The following is an 18,261-nucleotide window of genomic DNA, read 5'->3' as shown; positions in this document are numbered from 1 at the left end:
ATAGGAAAAATTTCTTGTCTTTTAGAATCATTTGAGTATTTTACATCTTTTCTCGGCTCTTTATTCTTCAAGTGGCAATAATATTTTGGTAATATTAACCTATAATACAATGTACTGTCATTTTTCTATATTTATAATTAAAGATGATATAGGCAAAATGACCTTTAAAAGAATCAGTTTACCTGGAATTAGTTTCCTCCTTGCCATAGCAGCAGCTCTGTGAGATTCATATTCAACAAATGCAAAACCACGATTTTTGGTCTTATCAGTTGCACTTGGATAAACAATTACATCTACAACTCCTTCTGTAACTTTCTTCATTTCATCCAAAATTTCTTCTTTCTTTTTTTCTTTAGGAATAGCTCCAATAAATAATCTACAATTATCCAAGCTTACACACACACCAATAAACTTCCCAGGTCGAATCTCATAATTATTAAGAATTCTGATGGCTAACTGGGCTTCTTCTTTTGTGGTATACATCACAAAAGCATAACCTCTATTTTCACCACTAAATTCCATCATAAGTCGAAATTCATATATCTTCCCAGCTCTTTCAAATACAGGGACTAACTCATCTTCATACATATCACGAGGTATTTTTCCTACAAAAACTTCACAGCCTCTAGGTGGAGGTGGACCTTCCCAACCTGAAAGACCAAAAAAAAAAAAGACATATAAATTCTAACATATATTCACTATTCAATCATTTATCCATTCAATAAATTTGCTCTGAGCCTCCTATGTGTCATCCACTATTCTAAGTACTAGGTAATCAATAGTGACCAAGATAAAGCCCCTTCCCTCATGAAGCTTATATTCAATACCAAAGGGAGACAGTAAATGAGTGATAAATGCTATGAAAAAAAATCAAGCCACATAAGAGGTGATATCTTCAATAGAGTGGCCAGGTAAATCTCTAGGTACATGAAATTTAAGCGCAGACCTGAATGAAATGAGAGAATAAGCCATGAGGATTACCTGGGAGAGGGACATTCATGAAAAAGGAAAAGCAAGTTTTCTGTAGGTAGGACAACATGCACTTTGGAAGCCTGTATGGCTAAAGTGTACTTGATGGAGTAAAGTGTTAAATGATGCAGCCATTGAGAAAACTAGAAGCCAGAATTTAAAGTTAACTAGAGGCGCTGCACTGGCTATTGGTAGAAAGATCAAACACTGTCAGCTGTTTGCATTTGGTTTTCTAGTATAAACACCACTCCTCTACTCATTGCTCTTTCAGATTCCTCCCCAAATGATCTTCTCCTTAAAACTTATTCTTTCCCCCACTGCTTTAATCCCAACTTCTTTCTTAACTTCTCCTTAGACCCAGAGCAAGAAAAAAAATATATATATAAGGGTAATAAGACATGAACAGCATTTGTAATCTACTATTTTCCTCTCACAACAGTAAAAATGACTGATGAGGTCTTAAAAAGCAGTTAAAAGGAAACAGCTATTATTTGGGACACTTATAGGGATATATACCCAATCTAAATGACATTAAAACTTAAAAGAATATAATAAATCCACACCTGGAGGAGGACCACCAAATTTCCTTTGCCCATTTTCTTGAACCATGTTGTAACCAGTCTTTTCCATCAAAGCAAGTAATGCTGCTTCATTCTGAGTACCAGTTCGAACTTTACTGCATCCATTTGTTCCATCTATATTTTCTTCATTCATGGTTGCAGTTCCTAAAACAAAGTTTAATAATAGTGTTTATGACACAAAGTCCCAGGAATCTATGAAAGATTTCTTTGGACTTCAAGGAACCCAGGACAGTTGTGGCTACCATGTTTGGCGATTACCCTTCACTGTCCTCTTCACGTTCTTCCCCAAAGCTCTTCCCTACAGTGGAAATCAGAGACTTCTTTCAATGTCACTAACCAATGAGTAGTACCTTTAGGTGGCCATGAGGTGTCCAACTTTCCCTCCTCCCCACGACTGTACATTAAAAAACATGAGTTGTCTTGGGCCATTCACTAAATACATAAAGACTAAGGAAAGCTGATTAGCCAAAAAAGGGTTAGAACATACTTTTCAATCAGACACCACAGATAAGCAAAAAAGTCCTAACAGAATCAGTAAGTGACCCACAAGCCACAGGTTGGACACCCCCAAAGCAACAAGGCAGGCAGGCAAAAGAGAAAGGAACAACGAATGGGAAGCCAAGAGTAAGTGAAAGAGAGCAAAGAAAAAGGCAAGCAAAAAGAGTTAACAAAATACACCGCCATCAGTGAATAGATGATCACTGCCAATCTACATAACCCAAGGTTTAAAACATTTTATCATACAGGCCAACTGAATTTTTCTGTGTCTTATCCTTGTCAGATACACCATGCTAATACTGCTCAACTCTGTCAGAGCTTTACCAGTTATCTGAAATCTAACAGATGGTTGAAATAAGTAAACAGAGCTTCAAATCAGCCCCTGTTCCTATCTACTGGAAGAAGTTACCAGAGAGAACAAGAAACACAACTACAACATATCTGAGCAGAAATGGAAGCTAATATGATTTTCAAGTTAAGAAATTTAAGAAAAAGACTTCAATCGGCAGTAACTAGGGTGAGATGAGATCTCTGTTAATCACAATATATAATAATGTATTTGAACATTTAAAAATGAAATTAACAAGTACTTTAGGGTTTTCTTCCTAAAGATCAACACTGTGATTTATTCTGTTTCCTAATTTCATTCATTCATTTAGACAGAGTGTTGTCTTGGCATGCCCCGGCATCATCATCATAGCTTACAGCAACTTCAAACTTTTGAGCTCAAGTGATCCTCTTGCCTCAGCCTCCTGAGTAGCTGAACTACAGGTGTGCACCACTACACTAGGCAGTTTTCCTATTTTTAGTAGAAACAAGGTCTTACTCTTCTTACTCAGACTGGTCTTGAAGTCCTGACCTCAAGCGATCTCCCCACACACACACCTATGCTAAGATTGCAATAATCTGCACTGGGCCTGTTTTGTAATTTTATATCTAATTTAATGTTAACCATAAATAAAATATCTCTCTAGTTTTACTATAAATAAAATTAAAAAACTAAAATTCACATAATGGAGAACACACCGGGAAAGTTATTTTGGCTTTCAACAGAAACTTCCTAATCATAAATGGAAATAAGTCACTGTAGTACGCATTTTCAAAAGTATAAAATTTTGAGCCACTGCACCTCTACGTCAGACTTCTTAGTTATGTTAATAGGAACTTGGGCAACTTATTCGATTTCTTCACACCTTTGTCTTTTCACTTGAAAATGGAAGTACAGGGCGGCGCCTGTGGCTCAAGGAGGAGGGCGCCGGTCCCATATGCTGGAGGTGGAGGGTTCAAACCTAGCCCCGGCCAAAAAAAAAAGAAAAAAAAAGAAAATGGAAGTACCAATACAAGTTATCACAAGGTTGCTGTTAAATAAAACAATGTTATGTAAAAGACTTTTTGAAATTCCACAAGGATCAAAAACATGATCAATATAGAGAGCAGTGCATCCTGATTTCTAATGGACGCACCCCCTTGACACAGGCAGTACATTTTTATAAGAAACAGCTTTCATTTTCCCAAAGGTGAAGGCCTGGGTATGATGTGATAGATCATTCCTAGGGATGAGCATCAGCACCTCTACAATGGATTCTGCCCTGAAGGTACAGGTGGAGAGGATGTCACCAAAGAATCAATGTTCTAAACTGTGAAACTGTCAAATGATTATCTTCACTAACAGTTTAGTATCGGCATAGTGGCTCTGGAGCCAGACTGCCTGGATTCAAATCCTTTCTTTTAACTTACTAGCTATAATTTAGAGTAAATTATTAACACTTAGCTCTTCTGTACTTCAATTTCCTCACCTGCTATATAAAGAAAATAATGTAAACAGTGCTTATTTCAGAGTTTTATGAATAAATGAGCTGTTATAAAAAAGCTTCTAGCATTTATTTTATTTGGCCTTAATAAAAAAATTATCCATGAATATAATTTATGCATATATTCAAATCATTTAATATCTGCAAAAAACTATAGCTTAGAATTTGGTTATAGAATTGATGTTTAGAGTAAATGGCTTCAAAACAAAACTGTGACACCAGATAAATAGGCTGAGAATCACAATCATGAGAAGTTCAGTTTACTTCATAGGTCTATTAAATGTCAGGACATTTCTACATGTTATGGCTAATCTCTAAACTACTTGGAGTATCAAATTTGCTAAAAGGAAATTATTATTTCCATTCAACAGATGAAAAAAGGCTTAGAGAGAGAAACCATACCACCCAAGCTCCCAGAGCCAGAAAGTGACACAGAATTCAAACCCAGGTTTCCTTGATGTCAAACATCCCTTCCTGTGAGAAAATGATTCTGACGTACCTCCTGGCACAATTTCACCTGAAAGTTCTCCACAGAACAAGGAAGCCTCTCCTCTCAGTTGACTTTTATATACAAATGGAATATTCAGAAATTATAAATTGATACTGCTAAATTAGGCCTCATAAATCCTTCCTACTTTTAAAATATCTGAATTTTTATGAGTGATGATGAATGTAGATAGAACCACATCCATATCGTATACCACACACATGCAATCTTTTCGCAGTTTTTAAAGCTGCTTCCAAGCTTTATCAATATTACATTACATCCAATGGAGTTAAGCTCTGGAAAAGAAAAAAAAGCAAGGAAGGAAAATAGGTCACATGCCAATGGTTTCTACCTGCCATCTGCCTCACTCCCCTAAACTTAAGTAACTCTGTTTTCTTTCCTAAGATGAGACACATTTAACAAAGTGCCTAATGAACATAAGTGTTAAAAATGAGATGTTCATGATGCATCTCAAATTTAATATATCAAAAGCTAAATGCCATTTTATCTTCCCAACCTGTTCATTCCTGTTTTAACTTAATCAATTCATCCATTCAAGTAAATGGCACCACAGCAGTAACACACTCCCTCTCCTCAGATTATCACAACCAGAAATCAGGGAGTTTATCCCATCCCAGAGTCTTCCTTCTGACTCATAGAGAATCAGTCACAAAGACCTGAAGATTTTATCTCAATATTTCCTGTCCACCCCTATAGCCTGCTCTCAGGCAATTATTCCTTAATGGTATTTAGTCCCATGTTCCTAAATGTTGTTCCAATTTTTATTCTTGTTCTCCTCAAACAAAATCGCCATAATGCTATCAAAGTGATATAAAAATGCATATATTTTTGACTATCTTAAACTTCTATTTTAAATCAAATCAATGAGAAACACTGAGTAAATTTATTATTTTTTTAATCTTGTAATCTGAAAGGCCCTTCCAATAATTAAATTAAAAAGCCTCAAAGGAAAATATTATTAGTGCATAAAAAGTACTCTAAAAAGCTAAAAATACCACAAAATTAAGTCAAAAACTAGAGAGAAATTTGTAACACAGATTATTTCCTAAAAATAAAGACAGTATCATGGTGAGGTAGTTAAGATCAGACCATACCAGATTGGCTTGTCTGAATCTTAGCTCTTCCCTTTGCTAAACTGTGAGGTTGGGCAAATTATTTAACACCTCAATGACTTCATTTACTTCTCTGTAAGTAGATAATAAGTTTCTACCTCACAGGATAGGATTCAGAGAATCAGAATGAAGGAAGGGCTTAAAACAATTCTTTACACATAAGCACTAGAAACATCTTTAATATTTATATGAAACAGTAAGAAAATACAAACTGTAGAGCAGGGACTGCCAACTCAAATTCATTCATTTGTTGAACAAATGCATATTTATTAAGCACCAACTGTGCCCCAGGTACTGTTCCTCACATGTGGAATACCTCAGCAAATAAAACACTAAAATTCTTCCTTTGCAGAGTTTATACCCTAGTGGTAAAAACAAATAATTGATGATAAAAACAATAAGTAAATATTGTCATGTTAACTTTAATTCTCTAATTGTTATGCCATATGGTGTATAGATATTTGTATGTTGAAATAATATACAAAAAAAAAAACAGAATAATGGTAAATATTTTTTAAAAAGTAAATATTGTAATATGCAATGGAAGGAGGGGGATTAATGGGATTACACCTGCGGTGCATCTTACAAGGGTATATGTGAATCCTAGTAAATGTGGAATGTAAAGGTCTTAGCAAAATAACTAAGAAAATGCTACGAAAGCTATGTTAACTAGTGTGATGAAAATGTGTCAAACGGTCTATGAACCAAGTGTATGGTGCCCCACGATCATACTAACGTACACAGCTATGGTTTAATAAAAATAAAAAAAAATTAAAAAAAAAAGATAAAAGTACTGCAGGGGAAAACAGGAATAGGCCACTTGGGGCAGTAGAAGGTTTGGTGGAAGAAGATAGAGTGTAATTTTAACCAAGAGAGCTAGTGTAGGCTAAGGCCTTTGAATTAGAATTAAGGAACTTAATAGTTGTCCATGCAGCTATCTGGAAGCGACAGCACACGCAAAGGGAAAAATCAAAAGACCTTAAGATAGAAGTGTACTAGGCATGTACAGTGTACACTTTGTACATTAGGTAACTTAAGAACTTTAGTTTTTATTCTCAGTTAAATAAGGAGCTACTACAGATTTTCAGCACAGGAATAATTGGCTTTAGTGTTGAAAAGTCAGTAGAGCAAAGATGGAAGCAGGGAGATGAATTACAAGACTATTACTAAAATCCAAGTGATAGATGATGTTGACATGGACCAGAGAAGTTAAAGTGGAAGGGGTAAGTTGTCTAACTTGAGATGTGTTTTAAAAGTATCATACATTCAACAGAATTTTCTAACATATTAGATATGGACTGTGAGATAAGCAAAGAAGCAAAAGATGATTCGAAAGCTTTGGCCTGAGCAACAAGGAGATAAGGAAGGTTGTGCAGAACAGGTTTAAGGGCTGGATCAAAGTTCAGTTTGAGACATGTTGAAAATATGAATATCTACTAAACAACCAACTCAAATGTTTGTAAGACCCTGGCAAGAAATGTTAAGAGTTGAGGCAAAGTATTAGATTATGAGAAAGCTCAGTACACCATTTGAAAAGGGCAGTGCCTGCTCAATTTTAGCAAACTAATACCGTGAAGACATCTGACTTATCCTATTATGCCAAATTTTCCAATTTTTTTAAGAGAAGCCAGGAATCTAGAGATTTTTATGTAAAATTTCTCAGTATTTAAACACCCCAAATTAATTCAATTGAAAAAATAAAACTGACCAAACCAAATAACACCTGCAGACTTCCTATGGTTCCAACTCTGGGCTGCATGAGGGAAGAAACAACTTCTGACTTAAACACATTCCCTGGTACTCACCATAGTGCTTGACACATGGCGGGTAGTCAATAATCATTTGTTCAATGATGTGACCAACAGAAACCTCAGGAAAAACTTAAGACCTCATACACAGTTGGCGGGTATACATTATTGGAATTATCTTTATATAGGGAAATTTGTCAAGTTATCAAAGTCTAAAATGTACATATACTTCATAATTCAATTATGAATAATTTATTCTATATAGTAGAACAAGTATTCAATGATATATGCAGAAGCATGTTAATTCAAATGTTGTATATAAAAGCAACAATCTCAAAAAAACACCTAGGTGTCCAAAAATTAAAATACACCTATACAATGGATTATGATATAACTATTAAAGACTGTCATATCTGTGTGTAATGAGATGGAAAAAATATTCAAGAAATCATGTGCAAAAGAGCAAGCTGGAGAACAAGACCTTTACTATCATACTAACCATATACATACAGTTTCAAAGATATATGTATGTACACGCTCACAGATGTTTGTAGAAGCATATAAAATTTTTGGAAAAATTTACAAGGAACTTTAATAACAATCATTGGTGAGTAGGAAGGATGAGACAAAGAACCTTCAATTCTCACTTTTCTCTGAATATCAAGAGCATGTGCTTCTTGTATTTAAAAAAAAAAAAAAAGTAAAAACCTCTTTCTGGATTTCCCACTGTCCTTAAAGATAAAATCTAAACTGCTATGTTAACCAGTTTGATGAAAGTATTTCAAATTGTACATAAAAACAGCACATTGTACCCCATAATTGCATTTATGTACACAACTATGATTTAATTGAAAAAAAAACAATCTAAACTCTTTTAAAAAAAGTCCTAAGGGTTCTTTCATGATCTGGCCCTCCGATTTCATTTCTGATTATATACCAACAATAATACTCACCTATTTGCAAATTCTCTAATAAGCCTTTATCTCCTATACCAGACGTATAAATTGTCCCCTCAGTCCTTTCCTAGTCTCTTGGCCTTTGTCACTCCTAATTATCTCCAGAAAAACCCTCCTTGACTGTCCCTCTCAATTCTAAATTAGGTATTACTTTGCATGTACTAATGCCATGGAACCCATCTCAGAGTGTTAGTCAAGCCCCTCTAGCTCCACCTCTGTCCCCCAACCTACACCAAACACTGAGAAAGGTCTGGTCCAGGAGTGTCAGCCTGCCTTATGTGGCCAAATGCTAATTTTGTGAGGAATTTTTTGCTTATATGTACTGTCATGTACCTTTTTTTTTTTTTTTTTTGCTAATCAGCTGTGGTGCCCAGGCAAACTCTTATTCTTCTAATGTGCGACAGAGGGGAAAAAGAAGTTAGACACTCCTAATATTCTTTTATTTCTAAGTCCCTAGCACCATGTAGGCTGTTTGGCACATGACGAATGTTCAATGAGACAGAGAGAAAGGAAGAGACATCACTATTTAACTAAAAATAAGAGACCTGGGTGAGAGAAAACCTGAATTCTAGATCTTGGTCAAGAGCTCTTTGACAAATCACTTTATGATCCTGACCTTTACATTTCTAATCTGTGACATTCCATTATATGTTTATTTCTCCATTTATTTAGTATATTAAATATCACACATAATGACAGGTACTTTGGATACATTATCTCATTTAGTCTCTAAGTTTGGTTTCAGTAATCATCCTGTAAGTATTATTCTTCGTTGAAAAATAAGTCAACTAAGTGAGATAAAATGATAGTGCTGATAAATTTTGGTAAGGTAAATGTAGATATTCAAAGCAGAGATCTATCCGCCCAAAATGTAGGCTCCTAAACTCCATATTACCCTCATTTTAGGTATTTAAAAATCTGCTGGTGGGACTGCAAACTAATACAACCTTTTTGGAAGGAAGTATGGAAAACCCTCAAAGAACTCAAGCTAAACCTCCCATTTGATCCTGCAGTCCCATTACTGGGCATCTGCCCCAAAGGAAAAAAATACTTTTATCATAATGACACTTGCAATAGACTGTTTATTGCAGCTCAATTTAAAATCACCAAAATGTGGAAACAGCCTAAATGCCCACCAACCCAGGAATGGATTAACAAGCTGTGGTATATGTATACCATGGAATACTATTCAGCCATTAATAAAGATGAAGACTTTACAGCCTTTGTATTAACCTGGATGGAAGTGGAACACATTATTCTTAATAAAGCATCACAAGAATGGAGAAACACGAATCCTATGTACTCAAGTTTTGGTATGAGGACAATTAATGACATGGTGGGGGTGGTGGAAGGGGAGAGCAGAGAGAGTAAGAAGGAGGGAGGGGGGTGGGTTCTTGGTGTTTGCCACACCTTTTGGGGGCAAGACATGATTGTAAGAGGGACTTTACCTAACAAATGCAATCAGTGTAACCTGGTTTCTTATACCCTCAATGAATCCCAAAAAATAAATTAAAAAAAAAAAAACTGACATCTCAGAGAAATGATTTTATTTGCCTAAGGTCACATAACTTATAAATAATACCACCAGTCACTGAATCCAGATTTCTTTCACTATAATTTTTTTAAACAAGATTATAGCATCTAATCAGTTATTCATGATTCCTTTGAAAAATTATACCATGATTAAAAACCAAACCAAAAGTTAGAGGGGAAAAGTCCAACAACAAAAACTTTTAGAAAACCTCTAATAAAAATAATTTCAGATTATGAGACTGTAAAAATTATCCTACCTGTTATTTGACTTCTTTTTATAACATTGCTAAAATATAACTCCACCTTATTCTTAACCCTTACAAACCCTCCACTGTCTTCTGGAGCAGTGTTTTTCAGCCTTTTTCATCTCATGGCACATTTAAACCTATAGTTAAACTTCCAAAGCACAATTAAATTATGTTGATCAAAAAAAGAAAGAGTGAAAAAAAGAATTAATCTACTATGCTTCAAACTTCTTTTGGAAATAATTTAATCTTCAAAAATTTTCCTGGGGCTGGTCAAGGTGGCTCATGCCTGTAATCCCAGCACTCTGGGAGGACAAGGCAGGTGGATTGCTTGAGCTCACAGGTTTGAGACCAGCCTGAGCAAGAGTGAGACCCCCATCTCTGAAAGTAGGTAGGCGTTGTCGAGGGTACCTGTAGTCCCAGCTACTCGGGAGGCTGAGGCAAAAGAATTGCTTGAGCCCAAGAGTTTGAGATTGCTGTGAGCTGTGACGCCACAGCACTCTATCAAGGGTAAAAAACAAAAAAAAATTTCATGATTTAAGATCCTCTCACAGCACACTGGTTGAAAATCACTGCTCTAGAGCAATTTATCTGCAGATAAATCTTTATGAAAGTTGTTTCTTAGAATACATCACAATCTCTTTCCCAATAACTTCTGCATAGTCTTCCTAATTCCATCCTTCTGGCCAAAGTGAACTTGCTTCTTTCATATAACTATATTTGGAAGATGATTCAAAAGATGATACTCCTTTTCTCCAGGTTAAATAATACCAGTTCCTTTAACTCGACAATTCCTAAACTGGCATCCCTTAGCACATTGTCCCAGGAATTATTCACAGGCCTCAAAAACCTGTTCCATGTCTACTTAAGTCTAAAAAATCATGATACTGCCCCCCAAAAGCATTACAATGAACATAAGCTTATTTAAGTCCACAAAAAGTTTCAGTTAAAACAAACTTTGTGGTTGAGCACAATGGTTCATGCCTATACACTTTGGAAGATCACAGAAGGATGACCACTTGAGACCAGGAGCTCAGGACCAGCTCTGACCAAGAGTGAGACCCCATCTCTACAACAGAAGAAAGATTAGCCAGGCATGGTGGTGCCCACCTATAGTCCCAACTACTAAGGAGGCTGAGATAGAAGGATTGCTTGAGCCTAGGAGTTAGGGGTTACAATGAGCTATGACAATGCCATTGCACTCTAGCCTGTGACACAGAGCAAGATCCTATGGAAAAAAAAAAGAAAAAGAAATGAAAAAGAAAAATTTCCAGCTTTGTTTAACTCAAGATTTTACCAAATTAATTTCAACACATTACCCTAATTTCCCTTGGCATACCTATTAACTAACATTCCATAGAATCACCTGGAAAATACCACTTTAACTGCTTCTTATATGATACAGTTCCATGATCTCTCACTCTCCTTTTTCCTTAATTTAAAAGTTTAGTGGCCAAAATTCTGAAGTCCACCAGTACAATGACCCAAATTAGTGTTCTACTCAGCTGCATGCTATTGTTAGTTCAAATTAAGTCTACTGTCACCACAAACTCCAAATCTGCCATGAGAGGATCTTAGGTGTGCCACCAAAATTTTTAAAGATGGTTAATTAAATTTTCAAAATAAGTTCAAAGCACAGTGAGTGTATTCTTTTACTCTTCTTTTTGATCACCATAATTTAAGTCTGCCGCAGAAGTTTAACTTACAGGTTCAAGTGTGCTGTGAGATAAAAAGAAAAAGGTTGAAAAACACTAACTAGATTTTAGAATCACCTGAATTTCATCTTATTAGATTCAAGCCATTTCTTCCTCTACCTTCCCTTATTATTCACTATATCCATGAAATAGCCTAACTTCCAAAATAGAACTTTTCATATTTGCAAGCTTTTTTTGCAAACTTAATTAAGAGATATCTGTCCAAATATGACCAGAAAACATCTTAAAACTGCCCTACGCTGATCAATGAGTATTAATACAATTCTGCATTGTCTTAACTAGTCAACGTTGTGTCATCTTTCTAATGACATAGACCATCCACCCACCATACTACTGGGGCCCTGAGACGTCATTTTAAAATGTATTTATATCTGAAGAACAAGTATGTGTGATGTTCTGAAGAAACTATTTTTAAACAATAACACTACATTATAAAGACTCATCTCTAGAGAAGGTAAAATGCTATTTGGCTTTCCATCAATTTCTCCTTCCTTGCTCATTTCAACATAACAATTACATCTCATTTCTCTTTATATCATTGTTAGATTCTTTTAATTTAGTGGCCTCAACTTTTATTAAATGGCCGGAGTAGAAACCAGGAAAAGAATTCTTATCAAGGGAAAAGTCTTAGTCTATATTACCAGCTGTGTACCTTGCACCAAACTTCAGAGGGAAATCTGATTTATGTGTCATCGGATTCAATAACTAAAACAATGTATTATTAATAGATAAAAGAAATGGTAATTTTTATCATTAGAACCATTAATGAGATTAACTTTTAGCCTTTTATCTTTAAAAAGTGCAACGTTTTTCTGTTATCATTTCTTTCAAGTTAAAAGCACTCTACATGATGTAAATACCTTTCTCCAGTCAAGACTGTTTTTACTCTAGGTTTTACTATTATGCCATCACTGAAGATTTTACAGTGGAAAAAAAATCATTAAGATTGTTAAGTAGACCTTAAACCACCTCTAGTAATATACATGAGAAAACCAAGAGCAAATAATATAAGAGATTTGCTTCAAGGTCTCAAAACTAGTTGGTGAAAAAGACCTGGGGCTCAAACCCTGGAGTTTCATGTTGCCTCAAAAATTCGTAACTTCAGCTATCTTTCATAATTTAATCCAGAGGGACTTTGACGATTGCAGCATCCCCAAGGACATCACGTTGGCTCATCACACAAAAGATCATGTTAATACAACATGGAGAATAAGGAAAGTGAGATTTACATTTCTTAGACATGCTACAGGAAAAAGAGAAAAAAAACAAGACTCCAGTTTTATATGGTACCTTACAAACACTACTTGCTGCTATAAAGGCAGTAAATATCCTCTCATTTTATCTAAAACACAGAATTTAATAAACAGAACTTTTTTTTTCTCTTTTTCATAGGGAGCTCTAAATGGCTGGTTTCTGCAACTCAACTCACCCTAGAACAGTGGTTCTCAACCTTCCTAATGCTGAGAACCTTTAATACAGTCCAAAGGGGTCACAACCCACAGGTTGAGAACTGCTGCCCTAGAATTACCTGACAGACATATTTTGAGGGTTAAATCCATGTCTCTAAAGCTTTAAAGAAATTAGTTCTGGTCTTATATTAAAATAATCAGCCAGTCCACACATTAAATACTCCTTTTACTAGGGAATTACTAGATATGCTCTATTTGTACATTTCAAGAAATCAAAATATTATAAAAATTTGAAATTATAGAAGACAAACCAGAGTCACCAATACCATACTCTTTAGAAAGGGATGTATTCTTATCTCGAAGCCTCCAAAACAAAAGCAACATACATATGGATAATTTACAATTAAGAAAATTTAAAAGTACCTAACTTTAATGTCATATTAATTTAACCAAAGTATATTTCTAAAAAGACCAGAATTCAAGAATTTTAGTCAGAGAATTATAAACAAATCTAAAGCAAGCATGCAATATACTCATTCTAAAACATTCTAGAATCAATTTGATAATTTAATGTCCAAGGATGCATAGCAGTCCTACACATTGTGACAAAGCTGACATACCAATTAAAGTTTCCAAACTCAATTAGTCTTCAGGTGTGGAATTACATTCCAAAATCATGTTCTATGAACTTTTTTTCCTTACCATTCTGAGCAAAAGAAATCAAGAGAATCAAGGTCCTGAGCAAGAGAATGACATATATGGTTTATGCAAAAACAGCAGGAATGGTAGATTAAAAGTTGTACCATATTTAACTCTGACTTTCACAGATTTATCTTTTTTCCTACACTTTTGACTCTTAAATATTCCTCTTTAGCTATTTCAAAAGAATAACATCAAACATACAAAAATCACAGTAAGCTATGAAATGAAAGGGCAAGACAGCACAGCCAATCAACAGATAGTGATTCAAGTATGAATCTGAATCAAGCCTTTATGAAGTGCTAACTATATTTTAAGTATCTTAATAACCAACAAAAATATAAATTTTCCAAATGTGTACTGCCTTTCAATAGAAAATATATTAATGAAAAAAGGACAACCATAATTGTAGCAAAATAAAATGATCATTTAAAAGAAATTTTTTTCAGCTGTGTTTAAACTACTTAAATTGAAACTTCATCTTCCAAATTATAAAAATATATAAAATTGTTAAAGTGACCCTTATATCATTTTACTATGGGTTGTAAAACTAATTATGATAATAGAAAACAATTTTTAATATATCAAATACCTTTATAGAGGCACATTAGATCTCTATGGCATTCTTTAAATTGCATATTAAATTCCTGATTTGTCAGTTCAGTTGTTATTGAGTATAGTACACTGAAACCGTGGTTGCCAGGTCAATGGAGATTTTCCAGCAGCAATTCATTTTAATGACAGACTATAGTATAACAACATGGTTGGAAAACAAGAAGAATTAATCAAAAGTGTGCGGATATCTAAGTCTAAAACTATTTCAAAACAAAAGTGTATAGATAGATCAGTTCAATTCCATTTTAATTTTTACTGAAGAATGAAAGCACGTTTTGTTAGAACTTAAATATATGATGCATAAAATATTTTAGTGTTGTTTCAACACACTAGAATTACTTCAAAGGGCAGATTTAAATTTAACATAGTTTAAAAATTGAGGTATTTGAAGAACTGTGTAACTAATAATATTTTAAATATTGCTTTGAACATAAAAACAATATGCTCTTTGAATTTAGGATAAAGATAACCACATATTCTTGTCCAAATTCAGTATACCACTGTTCCTGACATAAGTTCTTCTACAATCTATTATTTAAAATCTGTTATAAATTTGAACAGAGATCATATTTCTTAATTTTGTTGTCTCATCAACCATCAGCTAAAATAAAATAGGAAACAATATACAGCATTAATATGCAAATGTAAACACTTTTTCTACCGATTATTTGATTTGCATTCATCAACCCTCCTCAAACTGACATATTTAAGCTTCCTAACAACAAAAGTAAGACCACTAAACAACTAAGGCTGGCTTTCAGTCCCTAAATTGGTTGTATTCTTGTTATTAATAATTCTTTCCTCATACTATATCCAGTAATACAGGTTTATTTTGTGCTGATATGTATTATATAATTTTTGACATTAATATTCAAGTCCTCTTAAGTGAAAACCAGCAATTAAAGCAGTGCCTTAAGCAGAAAATAAGGCTTTGTTAATATTCTGCAATTACAGCCATAATAGTCATCGTTATGTATGACATGGCACAGGTGCAAGCAAACGAATTTTAATGTTTTAAGTGTACCCTGGAACAAACATCGTTAGAGCACATACGGAGATTTAATTCCGAAAGGCTCCAAAAGGATGTTTATCAAACTCCTCAACTATACATCGTAGGTGACTCTTGAAAATATCTTTCCATTATTTAAATAAGCAAAATTCTATCGACCAGTGATAAGTTCTTTAAGTGTCAGTCTACTTAATCATGCGACACACCCAATTCCTTATAACGCCATCTTCCAACAAAAGACGGGACAGAATTTTAAGACAAGAATTTAAAAGCTTCTGTTGATATTCCCTCTTTGATATTAGCCCACTTTAAGATTACCATATAATATATAGGTTACAGAGAATTCATCATGTATGTAAAGAGGTAAAGCTTAAAGTTAAGAACTTCAGTATTAGCTAAACTAAATTTACATAGAAGGAAAGTGTAGCCCAAATAAATCAAGAGTCTTCCCAGACCATCTCAGAGTTAATATCAATGTCAAGATTAGCCTCTCACCTCTGGACTCCCACGTTCTGCAATCTTTCAAGTACCCCCAAAAACTTTTTAAAAATAGTAATTAAAACTATCTGATGTCAGGAAACAAAGATGGAACTACCGCGTGTGTAGTTACCGTCTGTGGCTGCCTGCCGCGCGTCGCGGGTGAGAGAGGGCCAGTTAGTTACCTTTCCCGCATATCTGCAGCCGTCCACTAGTGAAAACCCAACACCCAAGAAAGGACGCGGGGAAGAAACAAGAAGGGAGTTAAAGGCAGAGTAAAGTTCGAGGCTTATTCCCAGTTCGAACTCTAATTAGACGACGGGGATACTGCTAAATCTCACCCAACCAGAACATTTTGAAAACGATCAGGAGACTGCTCAATCTCACCCGGCAGCCAGGATGCCTCCATCGGGGATGCGCAGCGAAACAACGGCCAGAGAGCCGGAGAGGCGAGCGGGCAGCCTTGACCTGCGGCGGTCGACGACGGAAAGAGTGTTAGGGAAAGAACATGGAAGGCAGCAGGTGGGAAGCGGCCGGAAGGCGGCGGGGGCGAGCGGAAATAAGGCGGAGAGAGGGCAGGGCGCCGCGGGGCGGAGGGAGCGGGCCCAGGGCCCCGACGGGACGGGCAGCTGGGGCGGGGCAGCCGAGACCGCGCGGGGCCAGGGGTGGGGGCGAGGGCGCTGTCGGGTCAGAAGACGCTTTCTGAGGCTGGGAAGCGATGTCTCTGACACTTGCCCTCCGGCTGCTCGACGGGGCAGGGGAACGAAGACGGGTGAGCCCAGCAGACACCGCTTCCAGCAGGACGTGGGTCCCCACTGCGTATATAGCCTAAGAGCGAGTCGGGCAGGGTTTATTGCAGCCAAAAGGGTCTCCAGCCGTTAGCAGCGGTTTGGCAGTGGCCCCTCTGACCCCATCCCCTCCTCACCCCTTGGGTCTTCAAATGTTGGTCCTAAATCCCTGGGACCAACGACCACAAACCGCCGCCACCACCGTTTCGGGGACCAGTCGGCCGGAGCAGGGGTCGCAGCGGGGGGGGGGGGGAGGGGAGCCCACTGGGAATAGCTCGCGCTTGTCCTCGCGCCAGGGCTCAGCTCCCAGCGGGCACCGCGCGCGGTGGCTAGACAGCCCCACGAGGAGTGGTACCTCGGCCAATCGGTAATCAGTCCTAGGGAGGAGCCCGGAGAGAGGGGGCGGGATCAAGATTTAAATCCAGAGATGGCTGGAGGGGCGGGGAGTTGGGTGTTAAAGTGTTTGGAATGACAGGCGCTTTAGCCAATTCAGGCGAGAAGAGCGATCTTTAGAGTGTGGCTGAGCATCAAGTGCTACTAAATGAAGATACTGTGTTCTTCGTTGGGGCGTTTGAAAACGAAATGGGACAAAATAAGTGCACTGTAAAAGTTCTTTTATGGAGTTTTAAAGTCATAATGATGCAAAACAGTCATATATACTAACTGTCGACCTTTTAAAATAAGGTCTGAAGGTGGAAGGGCTTATAAAGCCAATAATGAATTTGCAAATTAGGCGTAGAATATAAAGGTTAAACTGTTTAAGTGCTCATGAGAATGGGTTGAATTAGAAGACGAGTAATAGGCCCGACTCTACCACTCACCAGCTTGGGGAGAAATTTAGTGGTGGTGGAACTATGGATTCAAGTTCTATTCTTATGTAAAACCAGCTTTCAAGAATAATTTTTGGCGTTGTGTCTTCGTTTCAAGACAGCCAGGGATTAAATATAGACAAAGAAAAAAATGCCTTTAGGAAACGATTCTGTGTCTATGTGTAATATTATCCATAAATAGACTCATAGACTATTAGAACTGGAAAGAACCTAGATCATGTAGCTTCTTTAACAAATGAGGATCTTGAAGCCCAGCATAATCAACTGGGTAACATAGGTCCCCTTTTCAACATGAAGGTATTTTCGTCCACATTAATTTATAATTTTTGTTGGTTTGTTTTCTCCATATGTTCGAAGAACTCATGAATGTCTAGGGATTTAAATTTTCTTTGCTAATCTAAATAAATTGGTTTTTAAAAAACTTACTCCAGGGCGGCGCCTGTGGCTCAGTCGGTAGGGCGCCGGCCCCATATACCGAGGGTGGCGGGTTCAAACCCGGCCCTGGCCAAACTGCAACCAAAAAATGGCCGGGCGTTGTGGCGGGTGCCTGTAGTCCCAGCTACTTGGGAGGCTGAGGCAGGCGAATCGCTTGAGCCCAGGAATTGGAGGTTGCTGTGAGCTGTGTGAGGCCACAGCACTCTACTGAGGACCATAAAGTGAGACTCTGTCTCTGCAAAAAAAAAAAAAAAAAAACTTACTCCAATAGTGAGGAATTGGCAGGAATTTTGGAGCTAGACAGACTGGGGTTTAAATTCCTA

The 18,261-nt window shown here is 36.6% G+C and overlaps 1 protein-coding gene across 2 annotated transcripts in view; it reads right to left on the bottom strand.

Annotated features, from left to right (window-relative positions):
- Positions 1-16,963, bottom strand: part of RBM46 (RNA binding motif protein 46) — a 50,165-nt gene extending 33,202 nt beyond the window's left edge. The window contains exons 1-3 of one of the 2 annotated variants that reach the window (XM_053595575.1): positions 16,811-16,963; positions 1,533-1,694; positions 183-650 (exon numbers count right to left, since the gene is read on the bottom strand). In XM_053595575.1, coding sequence (XP_053451550.1) covers positions 183-650; positions 1,533-1,683 — 619 coding nt within the window. In that variant the 5' untranslated portion in view covers positions 1,684-1,694; positions 16,811-16,963. The remainder of the gene's footprint in view (positions 1-182; positions 651-1,532; positions 1,695-16,810) is intronic. The other variant, XM_053595578.1, reaches the window with a different exon arrangement.
- Positions 16,964-18,261: the final 1,298 nt, after the last annotated feature.

The sequence above is a fragment of the Nycticebus coucang genome, chromosome 1 (assembly GCF_027406575.1).
Source record: "Nycticebus coucang isolate mNycCou1 chromosome 1, mNycCou1.pri, whole genome shotgun sequence".
NCBI lineage: Eukaryota > Metazoa > Chordata > Mammalia > Primates > Lorisidae > Nycticebus > Nycticebus coucang.
This window is presented reverse-complemented; position numbering and strand designations above follow the sequence as displayed.